Source organism: Chrysemys picta, chromosome 14 (assembly GCF_011386835.1).
Source record: "Chrysemys picta bellii isolate R12L10 chromosome 14, ASM1138683v2, whole genome shotgun sequence".
Classification (NCBI taxonomy): Eukaryota; Metazoa; Chordata; order Testudines; family Emydidae; genus Chrysemys; species Chrysemys picta.
Window position 1 is genome coordinate 20,455,448 of NC_088804.1, and position 21,777 is coordinate 20,477,224.

The 21,777-nt window shown below is 45.8% G+C and overlaps 1 protein-coding gene across 1 annotated transcript in view; it reads left to right on the forward strand.

The window, feature by feature from the left end:
* Positions 1-21,777, forward strand: part of ITFG1 (integrin alpha FG-GAP repeat containing 1) — a 206,060-nt gene that overhangs the window by 126,829 nt on the left and 57,454 nt on the right. Inside the window, exons 13-14 of the mRNA XM_065567608.1 lie at positions 4,408-4,451; positions 20,777-20,855. Coding sequence (XP_065423680.1) covers positions 4,408-4,451; positions 20,777-20,855 — 123 coding nt within the window. The remainder of the gene's footprint in view (positions 1-4,407; positions 4,452-20,776; positions 20,856-21,777) is intronic.

Here is a 21,777-nt window from a genome sequence, read left to right on the forward strand (position 1 = left end):
AATGCCAAGCCTCAAAACTCCCTTGGATCAGGAGATGGAAAGTAGACAAGATATTTTCAGAGAGAAGAGGAAGAGATGTCAACCATGAAGCTGAAAGTTGTTTTTTATTAGAACTTGTAGAACACAGATCAAGATCATCACACACAAATATTTCCACAAAGCTGACAAGAATGGTAGTCCTTAAAGATCTGTTATCTGATGGCAGTGAAAGATTCTCATGGGTTTCTTAGAGTGTAATGTTCTGCAGTGGCTGACTTCTCTTTCCAGCCTTGAGTCCCGTACTCAGGCCATCTTGTAAAAACACTAGGATGTCCTTTGCTACAGCTGACTTTGCCCCGATGTGTCCCCCTTGTAACACCAACATCTAAGCCTTAAGTAATACATAGACATTCATGAATGTCCTCTGACATCCTAGGAGAGTGGTTATCACTTTCCAGAAGACAGCACTAACAATAGCCCATGGTTCATATTTGTGTGAGGCAGTTAACAACATCATTAACATAGCATTGTTTTAGAGTAATACATCAATACCATTTGCTGCTTCTGAGCACACATGCTACATGAACAGTACCAGTGTACATTTGGTCAGTAAAGTAGAGCGCACATTCAGGATCTTCAAACATGAAGATGAGGAGATTGAGCTCAGTCTCTTAAGAACAGAATTCATGATGCTTGCAGAAGATTACTTACAGGGTAACATAAAAAAAAATTGAGATCTGAAATCATTACCAGAGTATATGTGGACTGAAAGTTTACAAATACAGTAAACATATTTTAAAACAAATTATTTGAAAATATTATTCTCTTGTATGCAAAAACATAAATTAGAGTTCTACGTTTAACATCTAAAACAGTGTAAAGAGTAGCATAAACCTCTGCACTTGGATATTGGGTGTGGAATATTTCTACCTTTAACAGGTAATGATGGAATTCAGAGACTGTAGAGTAATCCAAAAATAATTTGATCAAGATGGCATAAGTTCTTAGTGTTAGTCCTAAGAAATCATTTTCTTTTGTGTCAGTTTTTAAAACAAATTTGGAATGTTAGTCTGTAGTATAGAGAAAGGCCTTTCTATTTTGTGTGTGTGTGTGTGTGTGTGAACCATTAGGCAACAGTGTAATTATCTTATCCTATTCAGTATATTATGTGAGGTGGTAGGTGAGGCCAGTGCCATCAGTATACAGATGACATATAGCTTTATGACTGTCATTCAGCTTAGATATGTCTTTTCTAGTGCCTGGCAATGGCTAGGGCTGGAAAGAGGGTTAGCTGGTTAATCACAGTTTAGAGAAGGATATGGTTATGTTTGTCGGCTGAGGAAAGAACAAGAAAAAATGATAGTGATGCTTGATTTGAGGGAGAGTACCTGTCGTTTGTCACTCAGATTCACAGTTCCTGGAGGCTCTTGTATCCACTTAGAATCACTTACTTCGCGTCCGGCGCGGGATCGACAGCCGCTGCTCCCCCGTCGACGCCGCTTCCGCCTCTCACCGTGGTGGAGTTCTGGAGTCGACGGCAGAGCGATTGGGGATCGATTTATCGCATCTACATTAGACGCGATAAATCGATCCCCGGTAGATTGATCACTACCTGGCGATCTGGTGGGTAGTGTAGATGTACCCTGGGAATTCCAGTTTGGGAAGGATTCTCCAAGCAGCACAAACTGAAGAAGACAGTCATAAGGCTGCATTCCAAGGACCCTTTCACAAGCTCTGGTGAAGGCTTAAACAAGAGCTTGTCATCGTATTAGACTGAATGAAAGTTCAGAAAACAATATTCTGCTGTCTCTGGTCTACAGTTGGACTAATTGATAGCTATGACTCAGGAAAAACTTAGATTTCTGTGTTGCATACATTTTGTAACAGTTTACAATCCATCATAAAACAATCATTGAATTGAGTTTTTATAGATGGGACTGAGTATTGTGTAAGCAAAGTTCTCTTAGTAAAGCAAATTAAGAGTAGTAACTAAACACATAAGCATCTTAGCGGTGTGATCCTGTTGCATATTTGAGCGAAGTTCAAATATTTTGACATCATCAATCAGGTCAGTGCTCAAAATCAAGCATAAGTGGATTTGGAGGTTGTTATTGTTGGGGGGTTTTCAAATCTGTGTGTTGCTAAATGAAATGACCAGCAGTACTTCCTGCCACTCATTTTAAATTCTAGTGTTCTATGATGCCAAAGATTCAACTGTGAATTTTTTTTAGTTATTTCTGAAGTCAATACTTGCTGTTCCAAATCTCAGCTAAACACTGGGAGAGACTTTAAACGGCATCACCCAGGTTCAATGGCATAGATGCACAAATCTGTCAATTATCTGTACGTTGTAGGTTTGGTGTTCTCGCTGGAGGGTCCTCAATTCTGGAGTTTGCACTTCGCCTCCCCACCCCCCTTTTCCCCCAATGCACGACCTACCTTGGAATGGCAGAGCCCAAATCTGCAGCTATTTGAAATCTGAGAAGTAGACTTTCACTTGTGTTACAGGAAGCCACAAGGAAGTTACATTTTAATGCATTAGCAGGCACTTGAGTAAAAGCTGGATGTACTTTGTGCAAACTCTCAATATTGAAGAACCATTATATGAATAGATAACTTGGAGAGATAACATCCCTTATTCAAAGAGCTAACCAGAAATGACAGGACAAAGGAGGAGGAGATATCTTGTTCTTCTCCAATCAGAATGATCGATTGTGTGCTTTTTTTATTTGCACTAAGTGATGTGACAGAACACACCTGATTATGCATCACACAGCTTTCATGTCCTCCCTTTAGTTAATTATAACTAAGCATTTAAGTGAAAACACTTATTCAATCTAGTAAGATTTAAACATAATCAGAACTGTCACATACATTATGCATTACGTGCAACTATATACATTTGTCAATAACAGTAATTTCTAACTGATGGGATAAATGATTGTTAGGAATTTGTTTGATAGATATATTATAATTTTTCACAAATATAAACAGTTTTATTACTATCTTGAAGTTTACGGATTCCTTTTTTTAATCTGATTTTAAAAAAGTAAGTAAACTGTAGGAGTAGTCATACACTTGAAATGAAGGATAATGAGCAAAGTATACAATGCAACTATTTTTAGCATACATTTTAATTTGTTTGCATTTTTCTTAAGTGGCAAATATATCTTTGGAACTACCTGATTGGTTAGTGTAGTAAGTGTGATAGAGCAGTGATTAGCTCATTACCTTCTGCAAAGTGGCATAATTTAAATGGATCAATTGTCTTTTTAAATGTTAATGTAAGTTATACAACAGCAGTTTATTTTCTTCATTAACTATTTTACAAGAGAGGCAAGCTAAGTATACCTATTGTGACAGACCCAGACCAGTGGGGTACAGGAGTCTGGTAGAGAGCAAATATACTGGTCACTGGATGAGTAGTTTTCTGTTCCCTGAGTGACCAGAGCAGGGACTGCACTAGAGTAATCAGGAACCTGCTAGAACCAATAAAGGCAGGCAGGCTAATTAGGACACCTGGAGCCAATTAAGAAGAAGCTGCTAGAATCAATTAAGGCATGCTAATCTGGGCACCTGGGTTTTAAAAGGAGCTCACTTCAGTTTGTGGTGCAAGTGTGAGGAGCTGGGAGCAAGAAGCACAAGGAACTGAGAGTGAGAGGGGGTGCTGCTGGAGGACTGAGGAGCACAAGCTTTATCAGACACCAGGAGGAAGGTCCTGTGGTGAGGATAAGGAAGGTGTTTTGGAGGAGGCCATGGGGAAGTAACCCAGGGAGTTGTAACTGTCATGCAGCTGTTATAGGAGGCACTATAGACAGCTGCAGTCCACAGGGCCCTGGGCTGGAACCCGGAGTAGAGGGCGGGCCCGGGTTCCCCCCAAACCTCCCAATTGACCTGGACTGTGGGTTCTTCCAGAGGGGAAGGTCTCTGGGCTGTTCACCAACCCACATGATGAATCTCTGAGGCAAGAAAATCCACCAATAAGCGCAGGACCCACCAAGATAGAGGAGGAACTTTGTCACACTATGGGTACATCTACACTACAGCGGGGAGTCGATTTAAGATACGCAAATTCAGCTACGTGAATAGCGTAGCTGAATTCGACGTATTACAGCCGACTTACCCCGTTGTGAGGACGGCGGCAAAATCGACTTCTGCCGCTTTTTGTCGGCGGCGCTTACTACCACCTCCGCTGGTGGAGTTAGAGCGCCGATTCGGGGATCGATTGTCGCGTCCCGACGGGACGCGATAAATCGATCCCCGAGAGGTCGATTTCTACCCGCCGATTCAGGCGGGTAGTATAGACCAGGCCTATGTAGAGGGGTTTGAATTAATGCTGTACACTAATAGATTCAGAGAGAGGTAATGCTTACTGTAAAATTGTTTGACAATATAATAACTATAAACCCTGTTTCTGTTTTTCCACAGTTCTTAGTGGCCTCTGTTCTAACGATTGTCCTAGTAAAATAACAGTAAGTATAATTATTTACATTGTTAATGAAATTAATATCTAGAGGGCCCAGTCTGAATGGAGCCCCTTTGTCCTGATTGCAGTACAAACATACAAGAAACAGCCACAGCTTGGAAGAATTTACAGTCTAACTTAAGATACGGAGCAACAAGTGGATGTAACTGACTGAGGGAATGGGAGCAGAAGAGTAGGAGTAACATTAACAAGTACATCTGGTTCCCAAGACTGATTACATCCAAAATCTGCAGACTTTTTACAAAAGACAATAAACAATTCCTATCGGTAATCACTAATAGCCACCACCTAGCTATTATTAGTTGGAAGTTTTCCATATTCACAGTACAAGTGGTTCTTGAAGAGGAGCTTGAAGAAAGTAAAATAGTTTTGTTGTTGTTGTTGTTGTTTTTTAAATCAGGTTTATATAATGTATAAGAATTTAATTTTGACAAGACATTGATTATACTGGTTTATTTAGGAGTCAAGAAATTGCTTTATATGGAACCAACTTTCCACCTAGATCTATTTATTTATTTAGGAGACTTTTTGTGATATGAAATAACAAACCATTCTCACAATATTAAAAAGTCAGCTGAAGGAATAAAAAAGAGGGGATAGCATCAGAAATGAACATTAATAAACAGATGTTGGGGAAAGTTTATTACTCACTGCCACTGTTACGGGGACTGCTCTACTCACAGCTCAGCAATATCCTCCTTGTGGCTCATCTGGGGAATTAGCTCTTTCACCTGGTCTGATGCCCCTTCCTGTGGTTATGCAGTCCGTCATTCCCCTCAGCTACTCCATGGCCTCTCATGTGCGAGGAGCGGCAGCACTGTCCTCTTCATAGCTTAGCCCTCTGGCTAAGTCACATTAAAGTTATTCCCCCTTCTGGGGGATCACAAATCCTTTGAAGTAAACTGTCCCAGGCAGTCTGCTGCCCACTGGATGGTCTGTGCCACTCCCCCAGTGGCTGGTAGGGGAACCTGGGCCCATCCTATATACCAGGTTCTAGTTCAGGGACTTTCAGCCAAGCTGCTCTGGGCTTTTACTCTCCCAGCCCTTACTACTCCTTTCCTGGACTGCTTCCTACTCTGTCCTTGCAGCTTCGTGCTCTTCCCCCAGGTATCAGGGAGTGCCACTGCAGGTTTCTTCCCCCAGCCTGCCAACTTCCTCTCTTTTAGACCCTGCCCAGCTCCTCCCCCCTAGCTGGACTTCAGCTGCAGTTAGGCCCTGCCACTTCCTAGATTTCTTCCAGCTGCAGCCTAAGGTTAATGGGCCTAATTTACCTCTGCAGAGCTTGTGTGGGGTAGACACCCCATCGCAGCCACTTAAATAACACTGAATGTAAATATAATTCCCATACAAAAAAGTATTAGGAGCTGTTTGCTACAGTATAAGTAACTTTTTATGATAATATCAACATGAAACTCACCATATATTTTCAGCTCTCATATGTGCATCAAGGTTTTCCTTAATGTGTCTACTTCTCCTCACACCCATACTGTTCATAAGTATTCCTCTGGTTTTGGTCACCTCCTTCTTCTTCTATGCCTTATTCTCATGACTTCAGCTACTGTCTCTGGGCTTGTCTACACTGCCGCTTATGTCAATGTAACTTATGTCCAAATTCACGGACCATGAAATCTGGTCTCCCCCCATGAAGTCTGGTCTTTTTTGTGTTTTTACCCTATACTATACAGATTTCACAGGGGAGACCAGTATTTCTCAAATTAGGGGTCCTGACCCGGAAGGGAGTTGCAGGGGAATCGCAAGGTTATTTTAGAGGCATCGCGGTATTGCCACCCTTACTTCTGCTCTGCCTTCAGAGCTGGGTGACCAGAGAATGGCAGCTGCTGGCCAGGTGTCCACCTTTGAAGGCAGCACCACCAGCAGCAGTGTAGAAGTAAGGGTGGCAATATCATACGATGCCATCCTTACTTCTGCACTGTGAAATTGGCTGTGAAATTGACCAAAATGGACCATGAATTTGGTAGGGCCTTACTTATGTCACTCAGGGGTCTGAAAAAACCACCCCCCTGAGTGACATAAGTTACATAGACTTAAAGCCATGTCTACACCACACTATGTCGGTGGGAGAGCTTCCACCTCTTATTGAGGAGTAATTACGTCTACGGGAGAGCGCTCTCCCATCAACATATCACATCTTCATCAGCCGCACTGCAGAGGTGCCACTGCAGCGCAGTAGTAAAGACAAGCCCTAAGTGTAGATCACTGCCAAATTTCCCTCTGTCTTCTCCCTTTCTGTTCAGTCTTATATCTGCAGCTGTCTTTCTGAGCGATCTCTTGCTGAATGTTAGTGCATCAGCTTACACTCAACATAGTAAAAACCAAACCTTCTCATCTGCCTCTCTTAAACACCATTTCTCCAATTCCTTTCCTATGTACGCAAATATGATGGATAATTCAACAGTTTTTCCCATTCCTCCTCCAAACTCACTTGTTAACATTCATCATACAATGATCTACAAATCCCTTTCAGTTTTCTATAATTACTTTATCATTATTTTAACACCTTCTTTTCTCCCTCAGAAGACAACATTAAGCATCAAATTTTAAAATTTTACACATTGGCATTTGACAAACTTTTGATCAAGTAGCATTTATTGAGTAAATAAAACAATAGTAATGAATAAATGCTAATAATTTTTTAGCTACTGTTTGCATGTACAGTTTCAGACAAAGCTTTGACATTAGAGAAATCTGAGAAAGCATTAAACACTGGCTGTGAATTTTCAGAAGGAAGTAATTTTCAACTCCTTTGAATTCCTAGTCTGTTGCTTGATTGCACTTGTAACTTTTCAGGAAATTAATTATTCACCCTTATAGAGTATAATGTCTTTTTGGTTATTAACAACAATAATTTTCATGCCTGTCAAAAGGGATGTAAATCCCCCTTTGTCTGAAAAACTGAACTAAACCTTAACTATGGATCTGCTATCAATGCTATCGTATTAATGCATAAAATAGTTACATAAATGTGCCCACTGCAACCTTTATATAATTGGGTCTTTGTCCAGCTAGCTCTACTCACTGGAAGAAAAGGGGCATTGCCCCTTTCTAGGCTCCCTTACAGCAGGTGGGGAGAAGGGGGAAAGTTTACAGGGATGGACAGGAAGGGCAGGAAGCAGTTGGGGTGACATTAGGACAAGATCTCTGCATTACCTTTCCTACTGACTAGAAGATGGGGGTGGTATTTATACCCCTGGCAGCCTTGTAGTGGCACTCTTTACCAGGATTGGGTTGACAGCACCCACACACCTGTGTACATGACAGAAGGACTGGGTTCCCTTTTTTACCTGCTGTGGCTGTTACACTTGTTGCCCCTCTTCCTTGGGAGACTGCGAAGGAATTTTGCCCTTACTACCAAATTGGCCTGAGTGGATTGATTTTTTTTTCCTTCCCCACAGCTGGTCTGGGACCCAGTGGGGTGGAATAAGGGGGTTAGGTTATAACATAGCAACTTAACACACACAACTTGTGGCAGATGTCCAGTGCAGGTACTCAGTATGGAAGGGATATGGTTATTGGATAAAATGGATTGGAAAAGGATTTGAAGGAAAGCCTCTCTTAAGGGAGCTTGAGTAATGGAGGGGTTAAAGCCGGTGGGGGAGGGTTTGAGGCTCCTACATCTTGTCAGCAGGAAGCCAACCCGCTTCCATTTCCTAACCTATTTTCAGGGGGCTGAGGAAGGGAGATTGGGGCTCCTGCGTCTTGAACAGCAGGGAGTCAACCACCTCCTTCTTGCAGTGTACAATTTGTTGCTAGGTACTCCCAGATAGTATAAGTCAGGGGTGGCCAACCTGTGGCTCGGGGCCACGGGCGGCTCTTCGGAAGTTAATTTGCAGCTCCTTGTATAGGCACTGACTCCGGGGCTGGAGCTACAGGTGCCAACTTTCCAATGTGCTGGGGGCTGCTCACTGCTCAACCCCGGGCTCTGCCACAGGCGCTGCCCCCACGCCACCCCTTCCCACCCCCTCCCCTCAGCCTGCAGTGCCCTCGCTCCTCCCCCACCCCGAGCCTCCTGCATGCCACAAAACAGCTGATCGGGAGGTGCGGGGAGGGAACGGGAGCGCTGATTGGCAGGGCTGCCGGTGGGCAGGAGGCGCTGGGAGCGGGCGGGGGAGCTGATGGGAGGTTGCTGACATATTACTGTGGCTTTTTGGCAATGTACATTGGTAAATTCTGGCTCCTTCTCAGGCTGGCCACCCCTCGTATAAGTGAATAAAGTTGTGGCCTCGTTAAACCACATCAATGGCCTCATGTCTTTCTTCCCATGTGGACAAATATTGAAGAAGTCTTAGTTCAGCAAGGACAGTTTAAGGAAGTTTACTGAACTCCCCCAGCCCATTTGCAAAAATAAGCTCTATTGTAGAGTACAGCTTCAAAATAAACCTGAACTTACTTTTTAAGAAATCAGTTTGAAAATCATATTAGGTCCAATTTATGAAACTGCTTTTAGATAGATGTGCCTGACTGATCCTAAGGTTCTATTGCAGTTGAAACGTTTGCCTCTGATTTATCCCTTTTTGACTTTCTTTGAGGTTCACATGATTTGAATGGCTATTTGTATTCTTTACCTTCTCCTCCCAAAACTTAGGAGATAACACAACTGCATTGACAGCTGAAAAAGATATAAAAAGTGCACTTTGCCGTTACTTCGCCTTCTGACTTACATTCACTTTTTAAATTATTGTAAGTCCCTAGAAATGTTTGTCATATTGATTTTTACTTCAGATTATTTTCATTATAGTAGAAAGTGTCTGTGTCTTTGCCTAGTACCAAAAAACAATTTCAATACCTATATGCATGTATTTCTTCAAACCAGATCATATGTATTTAATACTTTAGGAAACTTGACTGAATATTGTGGAATTCTGAGCTAAAACATTCCTTTATAATTAATTCCTCTGATTTTTTTATTTTTTATTGTAAAAACAAACTTAATTAAAAAAAAATGTTACAGTCCACTTTCAGATAAGAGGTAAGGGCTCCTGGCCCAGTACTTACTGCAACCAATGCGTTTCCCATATTCCCAGTGGCTTCCTTGGAACCTTTGGGATGTTCCTCAGTCTGCAAGGTCCCGCTCTACATCCTAAACCAGAGCAAGATCACCAGTCCTGGTTGTAGTTTCTCTTCCTGAGCCACCTCCATTGGAGGCACAGTCTAATGCCATCCCTCCTTAGCCAGTTCATCCTGATCTCCTTGCACAGGAAGAAGTGCCTCCATTGGCCCTGCATCCTCTTCCTCACCTTCTTCACCTGTGTCTGATGATTTCAAGTTGTACCAGGACCTTCTCAGGCATTCAGGTTGAGTTTGTGCAATAGAACACACATACATTGTTGGTCATCAGCTCAGGGAGGATGGCCTTCCTAATAAATGAAGCTCTCTTAGAGCCTGCAATACCCCAGCTTCACTGCCTACTACAGCAAAGAGTTCTGAGAAAAGATATGTTCCCATGCAGGGCTTCGAGTGTTTTTATTCCCATCCAGCTTCAACTTCCTCGTGGTAACAATGGTGAATGACAGATCACAACAGGGAAGGTATAAGTCTACCCCCAAGGACAAAGTCTAAGAGGTTGGACTTGATGTGGAGATATGGAAGGTTCTGTATGGTCACCCTAGCACCCGTCCTTCCCATGTTAAATCAAAATGACTGGTTTGCGGCTCTGGATCTTCAGGATGCCTGTTTCCATGTGATGATTCTCCCAAACCACGGAAAGTTTCTGAGGTTTGTCGTGGGAGGTCACTGCTATCAGTGCGCTGTACTTCCCTTTGGCCTGTCCTCAGCGTCTCACGTTTTTACCAAATGCATGGTTGTGGTGACAGCTCACTTCAGAAAGGAATTAATATCTTCCCATAGTTGGACAATTGGTTAGTGAGAGGCTAGTCCTGGGAGCAAATCCTCTCATGTCCAGTTCACATTACGTCTGTTCGGTCGTCTGGGTCTCATCTTGAACAAAGGGAAGTTGACATTAATATCAACTCAAAAAATTGAGTTCATTGGGATCCTACTAGATTCTAAAAGTTTGAGAGCATTTCTGCTGAAAGAACAGTTTCTAACAATTCCTTAATTGCAGTCTCAACCCTCAACTACACTCTGTCTTCCTAAGTGTATTAGGCCATATGGTTGCATGTAAAGACTGTGCCCTCGTCCTCTTCAAGCATGGTTAAGGTTGTTCAGTCACCTGACTTGTCAATAATTAGACAGGCACAACAGAGTGCCTCAGTCAATCCTGCATTCTCTATAGTGGTGGACAGTTCAGGGCATTGTATGCCAAGGTGTTCCGTTTATTTGTCTTCCTCCAACCAGGACTACAGCTGTCAATGCCTCCTCAAAAGGTTGGGGAGTGCATTTGGGGACAATGAAGATTCAGGTTTTGTGTTTTGGAACTAGAAGTTTCCCTCAATATCAACATGGAGTGCTCTCCACCAGCTGTGTCAAGAGGCAATGAATTTCTGGAAGTTCTGTATCAAGGAGAGCATAATTCCCACAGCCGCTCATTTAACAGGGATCCAGAAACAATTGGCAGATCACCTCAACAGAAATTTCTCCTAGGATCACTAGTGGTCTCAGAAATCCAGTGTGCTGAGTTCAATCTTTACAGAGTGGGGCCTTCTGATTATCGGCCTCTTTGCAATGAGAGACAAGAAGTGCCATCAATTTTGCTCTCAAGCAAGTCTCAGCCCAGGCTCCTAACCAATGCCTTCCAATTCAGTTGGGGATAGACTCTGAGATATGCCTTCCTCCTGATTCCAGTCATCCCACAGGTCATTCTTAAGCTGAAGTTGGATCATGCCAAACTGATTCCAATTGCTCCAGTTTGGCCAAGGCAATGTTGGTTCTCCAACCTTCTATCTGTTAATTCATCCGCTCAGATTTCTTCCTCTTCATCCTGACCTACTGACTCAGCACCACTGTTGAGTTTTGCATCAAGCACTGAACACTGTACAGCTCATGGTGTGGATGCTGCATGGCTATTTGAGGAGAAGGAACAATGTTTGGAAGCTATTCAACAGTTGTGGTTTAGCAGCTGAAGCCATCTACTAGGGTGACTTTTTTGTCCAAGTGGAAACAATTTTCAGTTTGGTCACTTCCTCAGAGGATTCAGCTGATGCAGGCCTGCATTCAGAACATTTGGAGTACTTAGTACACCTTCAGGCATCCAGTATCTCAATCAATTCATTGAGGGTTCACTTAGCAGTGATCTCAGCCTTTCATCTAGCTATCCAAGGGAGGTCAATTTTCTCAAATCCTGTGGTAGTGAGATTTCTCATGAGAATCATTAGTCTCCATTTGCCTGAGAAAGAACTGGTTCCCTTGTGGGACCTTAATACTGTCCTGGTTGCCCTTGTAAGACCTCAGTTCAAGCCCCTGGCAACCTGTTCTCTGTCACTTCTGTGCCAAAAGATGCCCTTTCTTGTGGCTATAATATATGCAAGGAGCATATGCAAGCTACAAGTCTTAATGCCAGAGTCCCTGTAGAGCCAGTATTTCAAGGACAAAGAAAGTGGCCCTACTACTGTATCCAAAATTGTTAAAAAGTGGTTTCACAGTTTCATCTTAACCAATTGATTTATTTACTGGTGTTCTTTCCTAAACCACACTGCAGTGCAGATGAACAGTGAGTTCACATGTTGGATTCAAGAAGATGTTTGGCATTTTACCTAGACAGAAAAAACGGTTACTCACCTTTGTAACTGTTGTTCTTCAAGATGTGTTGCTCATATGCATTCCAATTAGGTGTGCGCGCGCCGCATGCACGATTGTCAGAGAATTTTCTACCCTAGCAACACCCGGTGGGTCAGCTGTGGAGCCCCCTGGAGTGGCGCCTTCATGACGCTGGATATATACCCCAGCCAACCCAGCGCCTCCTCAGTTCCTTCTTGCCGGCTACTCCGACAGTAGGAAAGGGGGGCGGGTTTGGAATGGATATGAGCAACACATCTCAAAGAACAACAATTACAAAGGTGAGTAACCGTTTTTTCTTATTCGAGTGCTTGCTCATATCGATTCCAATTAGGTGACTACCAAGCCTTACCTAGGCGGTGGGGTCAGAGTGAGACATCGCTGAGTGCAAAACCGCTGATCCGAATGCAGCATCGTCTCTGGACTGCTGTACAAGCGCACAGTGAGCGGCGAAAGTGTGGACCGATGACCAAACTGCCGCTCTACAAATGTCCTGGATCGGGACGTGAGCCAGGAAGGCAGTTGAGGAGGCTTAGGCAGTTGAGGAGGCTTGGGCCCTCGTGGAGTGGGCGGTGAGGCGTGGCGTCGGGGCACCGGCCAGGTCGTAGCAAGCACGTATGCAGGACGTGATCCAAGAGGGGAGACGTTGCGAGGAGACCGGTAAGCCCTTCATCCGGTCGGCCACTGCAACGAAGAGTTGCGTCGTCTTCCTAAACGGCTTCGTACGCTCAATATAGAAAGGAAGGGCCCTGCGTATGTCCAAGGAGTGCATACGCTGGTGTTGACGGGTGGCGTGCGGCTTAGGATGGAAGACCGAGAGAAATATATCTAGCTTCAAATGAAAAGCTGATACCACGTTGGGAAGAAAGGCAGGGTGGGGGTGAAGCTGCACCTTGTCTTTATGGAAGACTGTATATGGAGGCGCAGACGTGAGCACCCTGATTTCAGAAACACACCTTGCTGAATTGATGGCTACAAGGAAGGCTGTCTTCCAAGATAGGTAAAGGAGTGAGCAGGTAGCCAATGGCTTGAACGGGGGCCCTGTGAGCTTGGAGAGAACCAGGTTAAGATCCCACGCCGGAACGGGTTGACGTTGTTGTGGGTATAGGCGGTCTAAGATCTTGAGGAATCTGACGACCATCGGGTTAGAGAAGACCGAGGAAGCATGTTCTTCTGGGTGGAACGCCGATATAGCGGCCAGGTGAACCCTGACTGAAGATATTGCCACGCCCTGCTGTTTTAGGGATAGGAGATATTCACGTATAAGTGGAATAGACGCCTGCAAGGGCGGCGTGGCCCGCTGCTCGCACCAACAGGAGAAACGTTTCCACTTGGCTAAGTAAGTGGTCCGTGTAGAGGGCTTTCTACTTCCCAGTAGAATCTGTTGCACGGGATGTGAGCATCGTAGCTCTGTCCGATTCAGCCATGGAGCATCCACACTGTAAGGTGGAGTGATTGCAGGTCGGGGTGACAGAGTCGGCCGTGGTCCTGAGAGATCAAGTCTGGGCACAAGGGAAGCGTGATCGGAGTTTGTACCGATAGCTCCAGAAGCGTGGTGTATCAGTGCTGTCTTGGCCAAGCTAGAACAACTAGAATCATACATGCCTTGTCTCTGCGTAGCTTGAGCAGTACCATGTGGACCAGTGGAAATGGAGGGAAAGCGTAGAACAGCTTGTCTCTCCACGATAGGAGGAAAGCGTCCGACAGGGAGCCCGGAGATCGCCTTTGGAGGGAGCAGAACACGTGACACTTCCTGTTGGCTCGTGAGGCAAACAGGTCGACCTGGGGAAATCCCCACCTGTGGAAGATGGAATGGATGGTATCCGGGCGAATCGACCACTCGTGCGTCTGGAAGGATCTGCTGAGACGGTCCGCTAGTGTGTTCTGGACTCCAGGGAGGAACGATGCCATGAGATGTATCGAGTGGGCAATGCAGAACTCCCACAGGCAAATGGCCTCTTGGCATAGGAGAGACGACCGGGCTCCTCCTTGCTTGTTGATGTAGAACATGGCCGTGGTGTTGTCTGTGAGGACTGACACGCAACGGCCATGTAGGAGACCGAGAAATGCCTGACAGGCTAGGCGCACTGCCATCAGCTCTCGAACATTGATGTGTAGAGCTAGTTGAGATGCGGTCCACAGGCCCTGGGTATGGTGCTCCCCGAAGTGACCGCCCCAACCTAGAGATGAAGCGTCCATGACCAGGTGCAGGGAGGGTGGTGGGGCATGAAACGGCACTCCTGCGCAAACCGCCTTGTGATCCAGCCACCAGGTGAGAGAGGTCAAGACAGAGTTCGGAACCGTGACCACCATGTTCAGGTTGTCCCGATAAGGACAGTACACCGATGATACCCAGGCCTGAAGTGGGCGAAGCCGAAGTCTGGCATGCCTGGTTACGTAAGTGCAAGAGGCCATGTGTCCCAACAGGCCGAGGCACGTCCTTATTGTGGTGATCGGGAAGACCTGGAGTCCGTGGATAATGTTTGTGATGGTGTGAAAGCGAGTGTCTGGCAGAAGAGCTCGGGCGAGTCTGGAGTCTAAGACTGCCCCGATAAACTCTATTCTCTGGGTTGGCTCCAGAGTGGACTTTTCTTTGAGTAAAATGCCTAACTCTTAGAATGTTTGTAGTATTATCTGGACGTGAGTTTGAACTTGCTCCCTGTTGCGGCCGCGCACCAGCCAGTCATCTAGATACGGGAACACCTGTATTCTTTGTTGACGAAGGTATGCTGCCATGACAGCCATACATTTGGTGAACACTCTCGGAGCCGTGGACAAGCTGAAGGGAAGGACGGCAAATTGGTAGTGTACGTTGTTTACCACAGATCGAAGGAAACACCTGTTTGGGGGGTAGATTGCTATATGAAAATATGCCTTCATGTCGAGGGCGGCGTACCAGTCTCCAGGATCCAGGGAAGGGATGGTGGTCACCAAGGAGACCATGTGGAACTTCAACTTTACTATGAATTTGTTGAGTCCGCGTAAATCTAAAATGGGTCGCAGACCCCCTTTTGCTTTGGGAATCAGGAAGTAGTGGGAGTAAAACCCCCTGCCCCTTAACTCTGGCGGGACCTCCTCTATGGCCCCCATAGAGAGGAGCCCAAAAATCTCCTGTATAAGGAGATGCTCGTGAGAAGGGTCCCTGAAGAGGGAGGGGAGGGGGGAATGAAGAAAACTGGAGAGCGTATCCCCTCTCCACCGTGCGAAGGACCCAACGGTCCGAGGTTATAAGGGACCAAGCACGGTGGAAACGGGAGAAGCGATCCCGAAAGAAAGGGAATGGATCCTGGGTAGTGGCTGGCACGCCATCCTCGAGCGCACCTTCAAAAATTTTGCCTAGGTCCTGAAGGTGGTCTAGGAGGGCCTTGGTTCTGACCGGGTTGGGGGCCGGTTGACCTCTGTCTACCACCTCGCCCCCACCTTCTGGGGAAGACCTGTCTTGGACGAGGAGGAGGAGGGTAGAACCTTTGTGGCTGGGGCCTAAAGGGCCTGCGCTGGGGTCCTGGGACATGCATCCCCAGGGAGCGCATGATGGTTCTGGAGTCCTTGAGGCTCTGCAACCGAGAGACCGTCTTGTCCGAGAACAACCCCTGGCCCTCAAACGGCAGATCTTGCAGGGTCTGCTGCAGTTCTGGCGGTAACCCCGATACCTGGAGCCAGGAAACGTGTCTCATGGCTATCCCAGACGCTAGTGTCCTGGCGGCAGAGTCCACTATGTCTAGGGAGGCCTGCAAGGAGGTCCTAGCCACCTTTTTACCTTCCTCCACTAGGGCACCGAACTCTTCTCTCGAGTCCTGGGGGACCAACTCTTTAAATGTACCCATGGGTAATTGTACCGACTCAAGAGCGCCTGTTTGGTTTGAGGCTCTGAGCTGCAGACCCCCCCCCCCGAGTAAACCTTAAGCCCAAACAAATCGAAGTGTTTGGCGTCCTTCGATTTGGGCACTGTTGCCTGCTGAACATGACGCTCTCTTACGTTCACTGAGGAGACTACTAGTGAACATGGCAGAGGGTGTGTATAGAGGTACTCATGGTCTTTAGAGGGGACAAGGTACTTCCTCTCTACAGCTCTGGCAGTGGGAGGGATGGAGGCCGGGGTTTGCCATATGGCATTAGCGTTAGCCTGGATTGTACGAATAATGGGCAACGCCACCCGGGATGGGGCATCAGCTGAGAAGATGCTCACCACCGGGTCCTCCACCTCCACTGTCTCCTCAGCCTGTAGGTCCATGTTCCGTGCCACCCTACGCAACAAGTCTTGGTGGGCATGGAGGTCTATTGGAGGTGGGCCTGAGGCTGTTGTACCCGCCACCGCCTCATCTGGGGAGGATGAGGAGGACGCCTCACGGGGTAACGGATCCAGATGAGGGTCCGGCTCCAAGGGTCCCTGATGTGTAGGATCCCCTTCACCGGGGTCTGGAGCCTGTGTGGGTGTCGGCACTGGAGCCTCCATACCCCACAGGGAGGACGGGAGATGGTGGCCTCAGGTACCCTGGGCTCAGAGTGTGTCGAGTGAGAGGCCGTTGGTGGAGCCCCTTGAGCTTGGTGGTATGCCCGTGGGGTCCAGAAAGACCAATGTGCAGGGTCCTGTCTAGGGTCCTCTGCCCCTTCCTGCCAATGGCCCAAGTCATCTGCAGTCTGACCCTGAGCAGGGTAAGCTGATCGGGAAGCCCCTTCCGACGAGCGAGATGCCGATCTTGAGGGCCAGGGCGGTGCTGAGCGTGATTGCAGGGGCTCATCCTGGTACGGTACCGAGTGGTGCCGGTCCACAGGCGAGCGGTCTTTGCGCGGTACCGGTGAACGGTACCGGGATCAAGAACGGTGCCGATGGCCATGCCGGTACCGGGATCCAGATCTGGATTGCGAAGACGAAGACCATCTATAGACTTGGTGCCGGGAGCAGCCTCGCGAACGGGAGCAGCACTCATACCGGTGCCGGGAACTGCGTCTGGACTCCGACCGGTACCGATGCTCAGGTCGATGGCGAGAAGTAGACCGGTGCAGGGAGGAAGATCTGGGCCGCGAGTACGACCGGCGCCGAGATGAAGATCGGTGCCGGGACTGCGAGCGGCGTCGGGACCTGCTCCGAGACCGGGAGCGGTGCCACGAGTCCACGCTCGGAGATAGAGGGCGTATCAGGGCAGGCTTGCCCCTGGATTGCACCGTGCGAAGGGGATGCGGTGCCGCGGGCTGAGATGGCGCCAGCTCCGTGAGAGTGATAAGGTCTTTCGCCATTGCAGAAGTCTCCGGCGTAGAAGGGAGACAGACCGGGCTCAACCACAGGACGAGGCAGTGAGCCAGTGCGCACTGGACTCAACGGCCCTACACCCGGTGCCGGAGTCAACGGTGTTGACGATGCCTGCCCCCTCTGGCGCTCCGAAGCCAGACGCGGCTCTACCACCGGTGCGGGGGGAGCCGGTGCCTGTTGGACGGCAGCGTCCTGGGTCTTGCGGGGTCTTTTATGTCCCGGAGACAGGGAACGGCGCCGAGGGGCTTGCGGCGGACATGGTGCCGAGGGAGGACAGTGCCATGGGGCCTTATCCGCGTCTGCTCGCGGTGCAGTACCGGAGGGTGCTGTTGGGGAGCAGCACACTGAGGTGCTCAGTGCCGGAACTTGGCACGCCGAAGGGGGATCTGGGCTAAGTGCCGCCTCCATAAGGAGCTGCTTAAGTCTCAAGTCCCGCTCCTTTTTGGTCCTGGGCCTGAAAGCCTTGCAGATCTTACACTTCTCCGTCCTCTACAAAACTATTAACAACAAACTACTAGAATGAACAAGTAAAGCTAGGTAGAGTGGAGAACAGCTATGCCGCGCTTCACAGTTCCAACGACCATCACGGGTAGTAAGAAGGAACTGAGGGGGCGCTGGGTCGGCTGGGGTATATATCCAGCGCCATGAAGGCGCTACTCCAGGGGGCTCCACAGTCGACGCACCGGGTGTTGCTAGGGTAGAAAATTCTACGACGATCGTGCACACGGCGCACACACACCTAATTGGAATCGATATGAGCAAGCACTCGAAGAAGAACTAAGCCTTTTTGGGCATTACCTCTTCTGTTTATCTTCTTTGCAGATCAAATGAAGGGTCAGTCTCTGTGTAAACAGTCTCCAGGTGGATAACTTCCCATGTTTCATCAGCATATGAAATAGCTCAAACCATGCCTCCACATAGATTGCAGGCTCATTCGATGAGGGCCCAACCTACATATATAGCATTCCTCAGTGATTTTTCAGTGAACAATTTCAGGGCTCCTACCTGGTCTTCTACACATACTTTTATCAGACACTATGTGATTACCATTGCATCTAGGTCAGATGTAAACTTTAGGAAGGCATTCTTTATGTAGACTCTGAATGCAAGCATTCTTTAAGTAGACTCTGAACTACACCTCCTGTGAGTGCTGTTTATGGATCACCAGAGTGGAATACACATCTAAAACCCCTTGAAGAAGAAAAGACTGTTGAAATTAATGGAGATATCCTATCTCCTAGAACTGGAAGGGACCGTGAAAGGTCATTGAGTCCAGCCCCCTGCCTTCACTAGCAGGACCAAGTACTGATTTTGCCCTAGATCCCTAAGTGGCACCCTCAAGGATTGAACTCACAACCCTAGGTTTAGCAGGCCAATGTGCAAACCACTGAGCTATCCCTCCCCCCCTGTTACGTACCTTGTAACTTGTTCTTTGAGATGTGGGTGCAGACGTGTATTCCATGACCTTCCATCCTCTCCACATCAGTCTCTACTCCTGACATTCGGAATGAAAGAATTCAGGGAGATCAGGGTGGCGCTGCCCTTAAATAGCATAGGGAGAGACTAGAGTCAAATGGTGTGAGCACCACCTGTATGGGTACTGCTAGGCAAAGTCTTCTGGTTTCAGTGCACTAAGCGTGCGCACACGTGAGTTGAATTACAGGTCTGCACCCACATCTCGGAGAGCAACGGTTACAGTATAAGTAACTGTCTTTTTCCAGCAGTCATCAGACCTATTTTTAGCTTGTCTGAACCAATGTGCCATTCTGATATTACCATTTAAAATCTTTTAAAATTAGGGTTTAATCAAACTAATCGTGAGTCCTTTGCTCAGGAGTTCAAGCAGAGATCTACAATAAACTAAGGGTACGTCTTCAATACCCGCCGGATCGGCGGGTAGCTATCGATCTATCGGGGATCGATTTATCATGTCTCGTCTAGATGCGATAAATCGATCCCCGAACATGCTCCCCGTCAACTCTGGAACTCCACCAGGGCGAGAGGTGGAAGCGGAGTTGACGAGGCAGCCGCGGCCGTCGATCCCGCACCGTGAGGATGGGAGGTAAGTCGATCTAAGATACGTTGACTTCAGCTATGCTATTCTCGTAGCTGAAGTTGTGTATCTTAGATCGATCCTCTCCCCCCCCTGCCCCCCCCCTCCGCCAGTGTGGATCAGCCCTAAGTTTTATTCCTTGTTTTCCTCTACAAAATGGCAGAAAAAAATGGAATTTTTGAACTCTGGTAAATACCTCAATTCTTGGGATGCCATAATTCAGTAATACCTTCTTGAATTTACTTCCAACTTGAAAAAAAAATTAAACCTCAGCCCCAGATGTGGCCTATGAATTTTGAAGCCTGTATTCCTTTGTTTGTGGATTTTAGGGGCTCAGGATTCACAAAATCAGATTACAATAGAATTCAGTTGCGGCCTTACTTATTAGCTATCACCAGTCCATAATATGTCTCACCGAGAAGGTATTCAAATTGTCAAATAATTTGAATAATTTATAAGATTTTGTTCTGTAAAATATATATGTATGATTTTAGTCCCGATGAGATATTGCTGTCAAGGCAACCATACTTAAGACTGAAACTGTGAAAAGACCTTATATAGTGATTGCTAGCATGTTATTTTGGCTAATGGCCAAATAGCTCAAAATTACATCCTTTACAAGAAAAAGGTCAAGTTGTTTGGTTTCATTTTGGGGAAAAAATTTAAGATAGATTCTAATAAGATTGTTTGTACAGACTGTGACTTTAAACCCTAGATGATCCGCTCATTTAAGTTCTGTCACTGGTTTCTACAGTTCCATCAAACTGTCAGGTTGCAGTCAGTCCTTCCCTTTACATTTGCAGTAGTTGATGAAACAGCATCAGTACTGGAAACACAGTTTTCTGCATCATTGACTAAAAGCATCTGAAAATGATGCAGAATGTTCCAAACTTGGCTTTTACATGAAACTGACTGGATTCATTGTTTCATTTGACTGCATTTAGTCAAATCAACCAGAACTAAAGGTGCTATGATGGAGTGAGCACTTGACAGAGTGAACACTTTTACACACTATCATTTTTAATCATGTATAAGAAAAGTATTTTTACAATAAAGCTTTTAGAAAAGTATGTTTAGAAATTAACTGAAAGGAGTATCATTACTTATAGATAACAAAGTGATTATCATATTTTAAAAATGAATTCTACTCTAATATAGTAAAATAGATGGAGTTATCCACATCTAAGGTGTGATCTTAACAATGAAGCCACAGAAATTCGCCTTTAGTTTAATTTTATTATTTTAGCTGTGCTAATTCCTAAACTTGGAAAAAAATAGAATCAAAGTTTGGATGTTTAATTTCATCTTTGTATTGCAGCCCTTTGGTGTGAATCAGCCTGGACCTTATATCATGTACACAACCGTAGATGCAAATGGGTATCTGAAAAATGGTTCAGGTAGGACCAGTATTTATTTCTTAATACATGTAATTATGATCTTTCTGCACATAATCATCAGCAACATTTAGGAGGTTACAAAAAATCTACTAAAAAATTAAATGGGTCTGTTTGTTCCTGAACAGTTCTTCCAGTATACAAGGCACAAATACAGTATGTTTTCCATTCAGTTTTCATCGTGCATATTTATTGTGACCATTGTAATTACTTCCTTCCGTTTGTCCTATGCAAACGGAGTTGGGATAGCTTCCACTTTCTGTCAGAATCTGAGCGTGGGACAGCATCATGAAAAGTTTCATGAACTGAAGCTGTAAAAGATCAGGTTTCCTACTCATTATGTTGTAGTCATATTTATCAGGAGTAGCGATGGGTTTGAAACTTTCAGTCAGAATCTTAATTTTTGTGGAATACCATGCACATGCTACTCACTAAATAAAATCATTTTGGTTAGCTTCTACATGTATGATAATTCATTTAACAAACGCAATGTAGATTTTTTTTTTTTTGTATTGTTCAATGCATGTTGTAGGATCGTTGAGTTTTTTAGTACTGGTGATTCATGTACTGTCTGCTAAGGTAAAATTTCCAAAATTGGATGCCTAAAGTTAACCATCTAAATCCATATCTAGCCACCTAAATAAGGGGTCTGATTTTTCTGAGGGGCCATGTATTTGTATCTCTCATTTAAGTCAATTTAAGTCACATTACCAGGTTCCAAATTAATTGTAACCAATCAGAAAAAAACAGGTGTCATTATGGCCACATCATGGAAAAACTGTGTAGCAGTTGAAATTAAACAAAATATTAGGACATATAAGGAATGGGTTATAATACTACAAGTATTATTTGTATAATGGCATAATAAGTGGTATGCCCACACCTGAAATACTATGTTCAGTTTTGGTTACCCTAACTCAGAAAA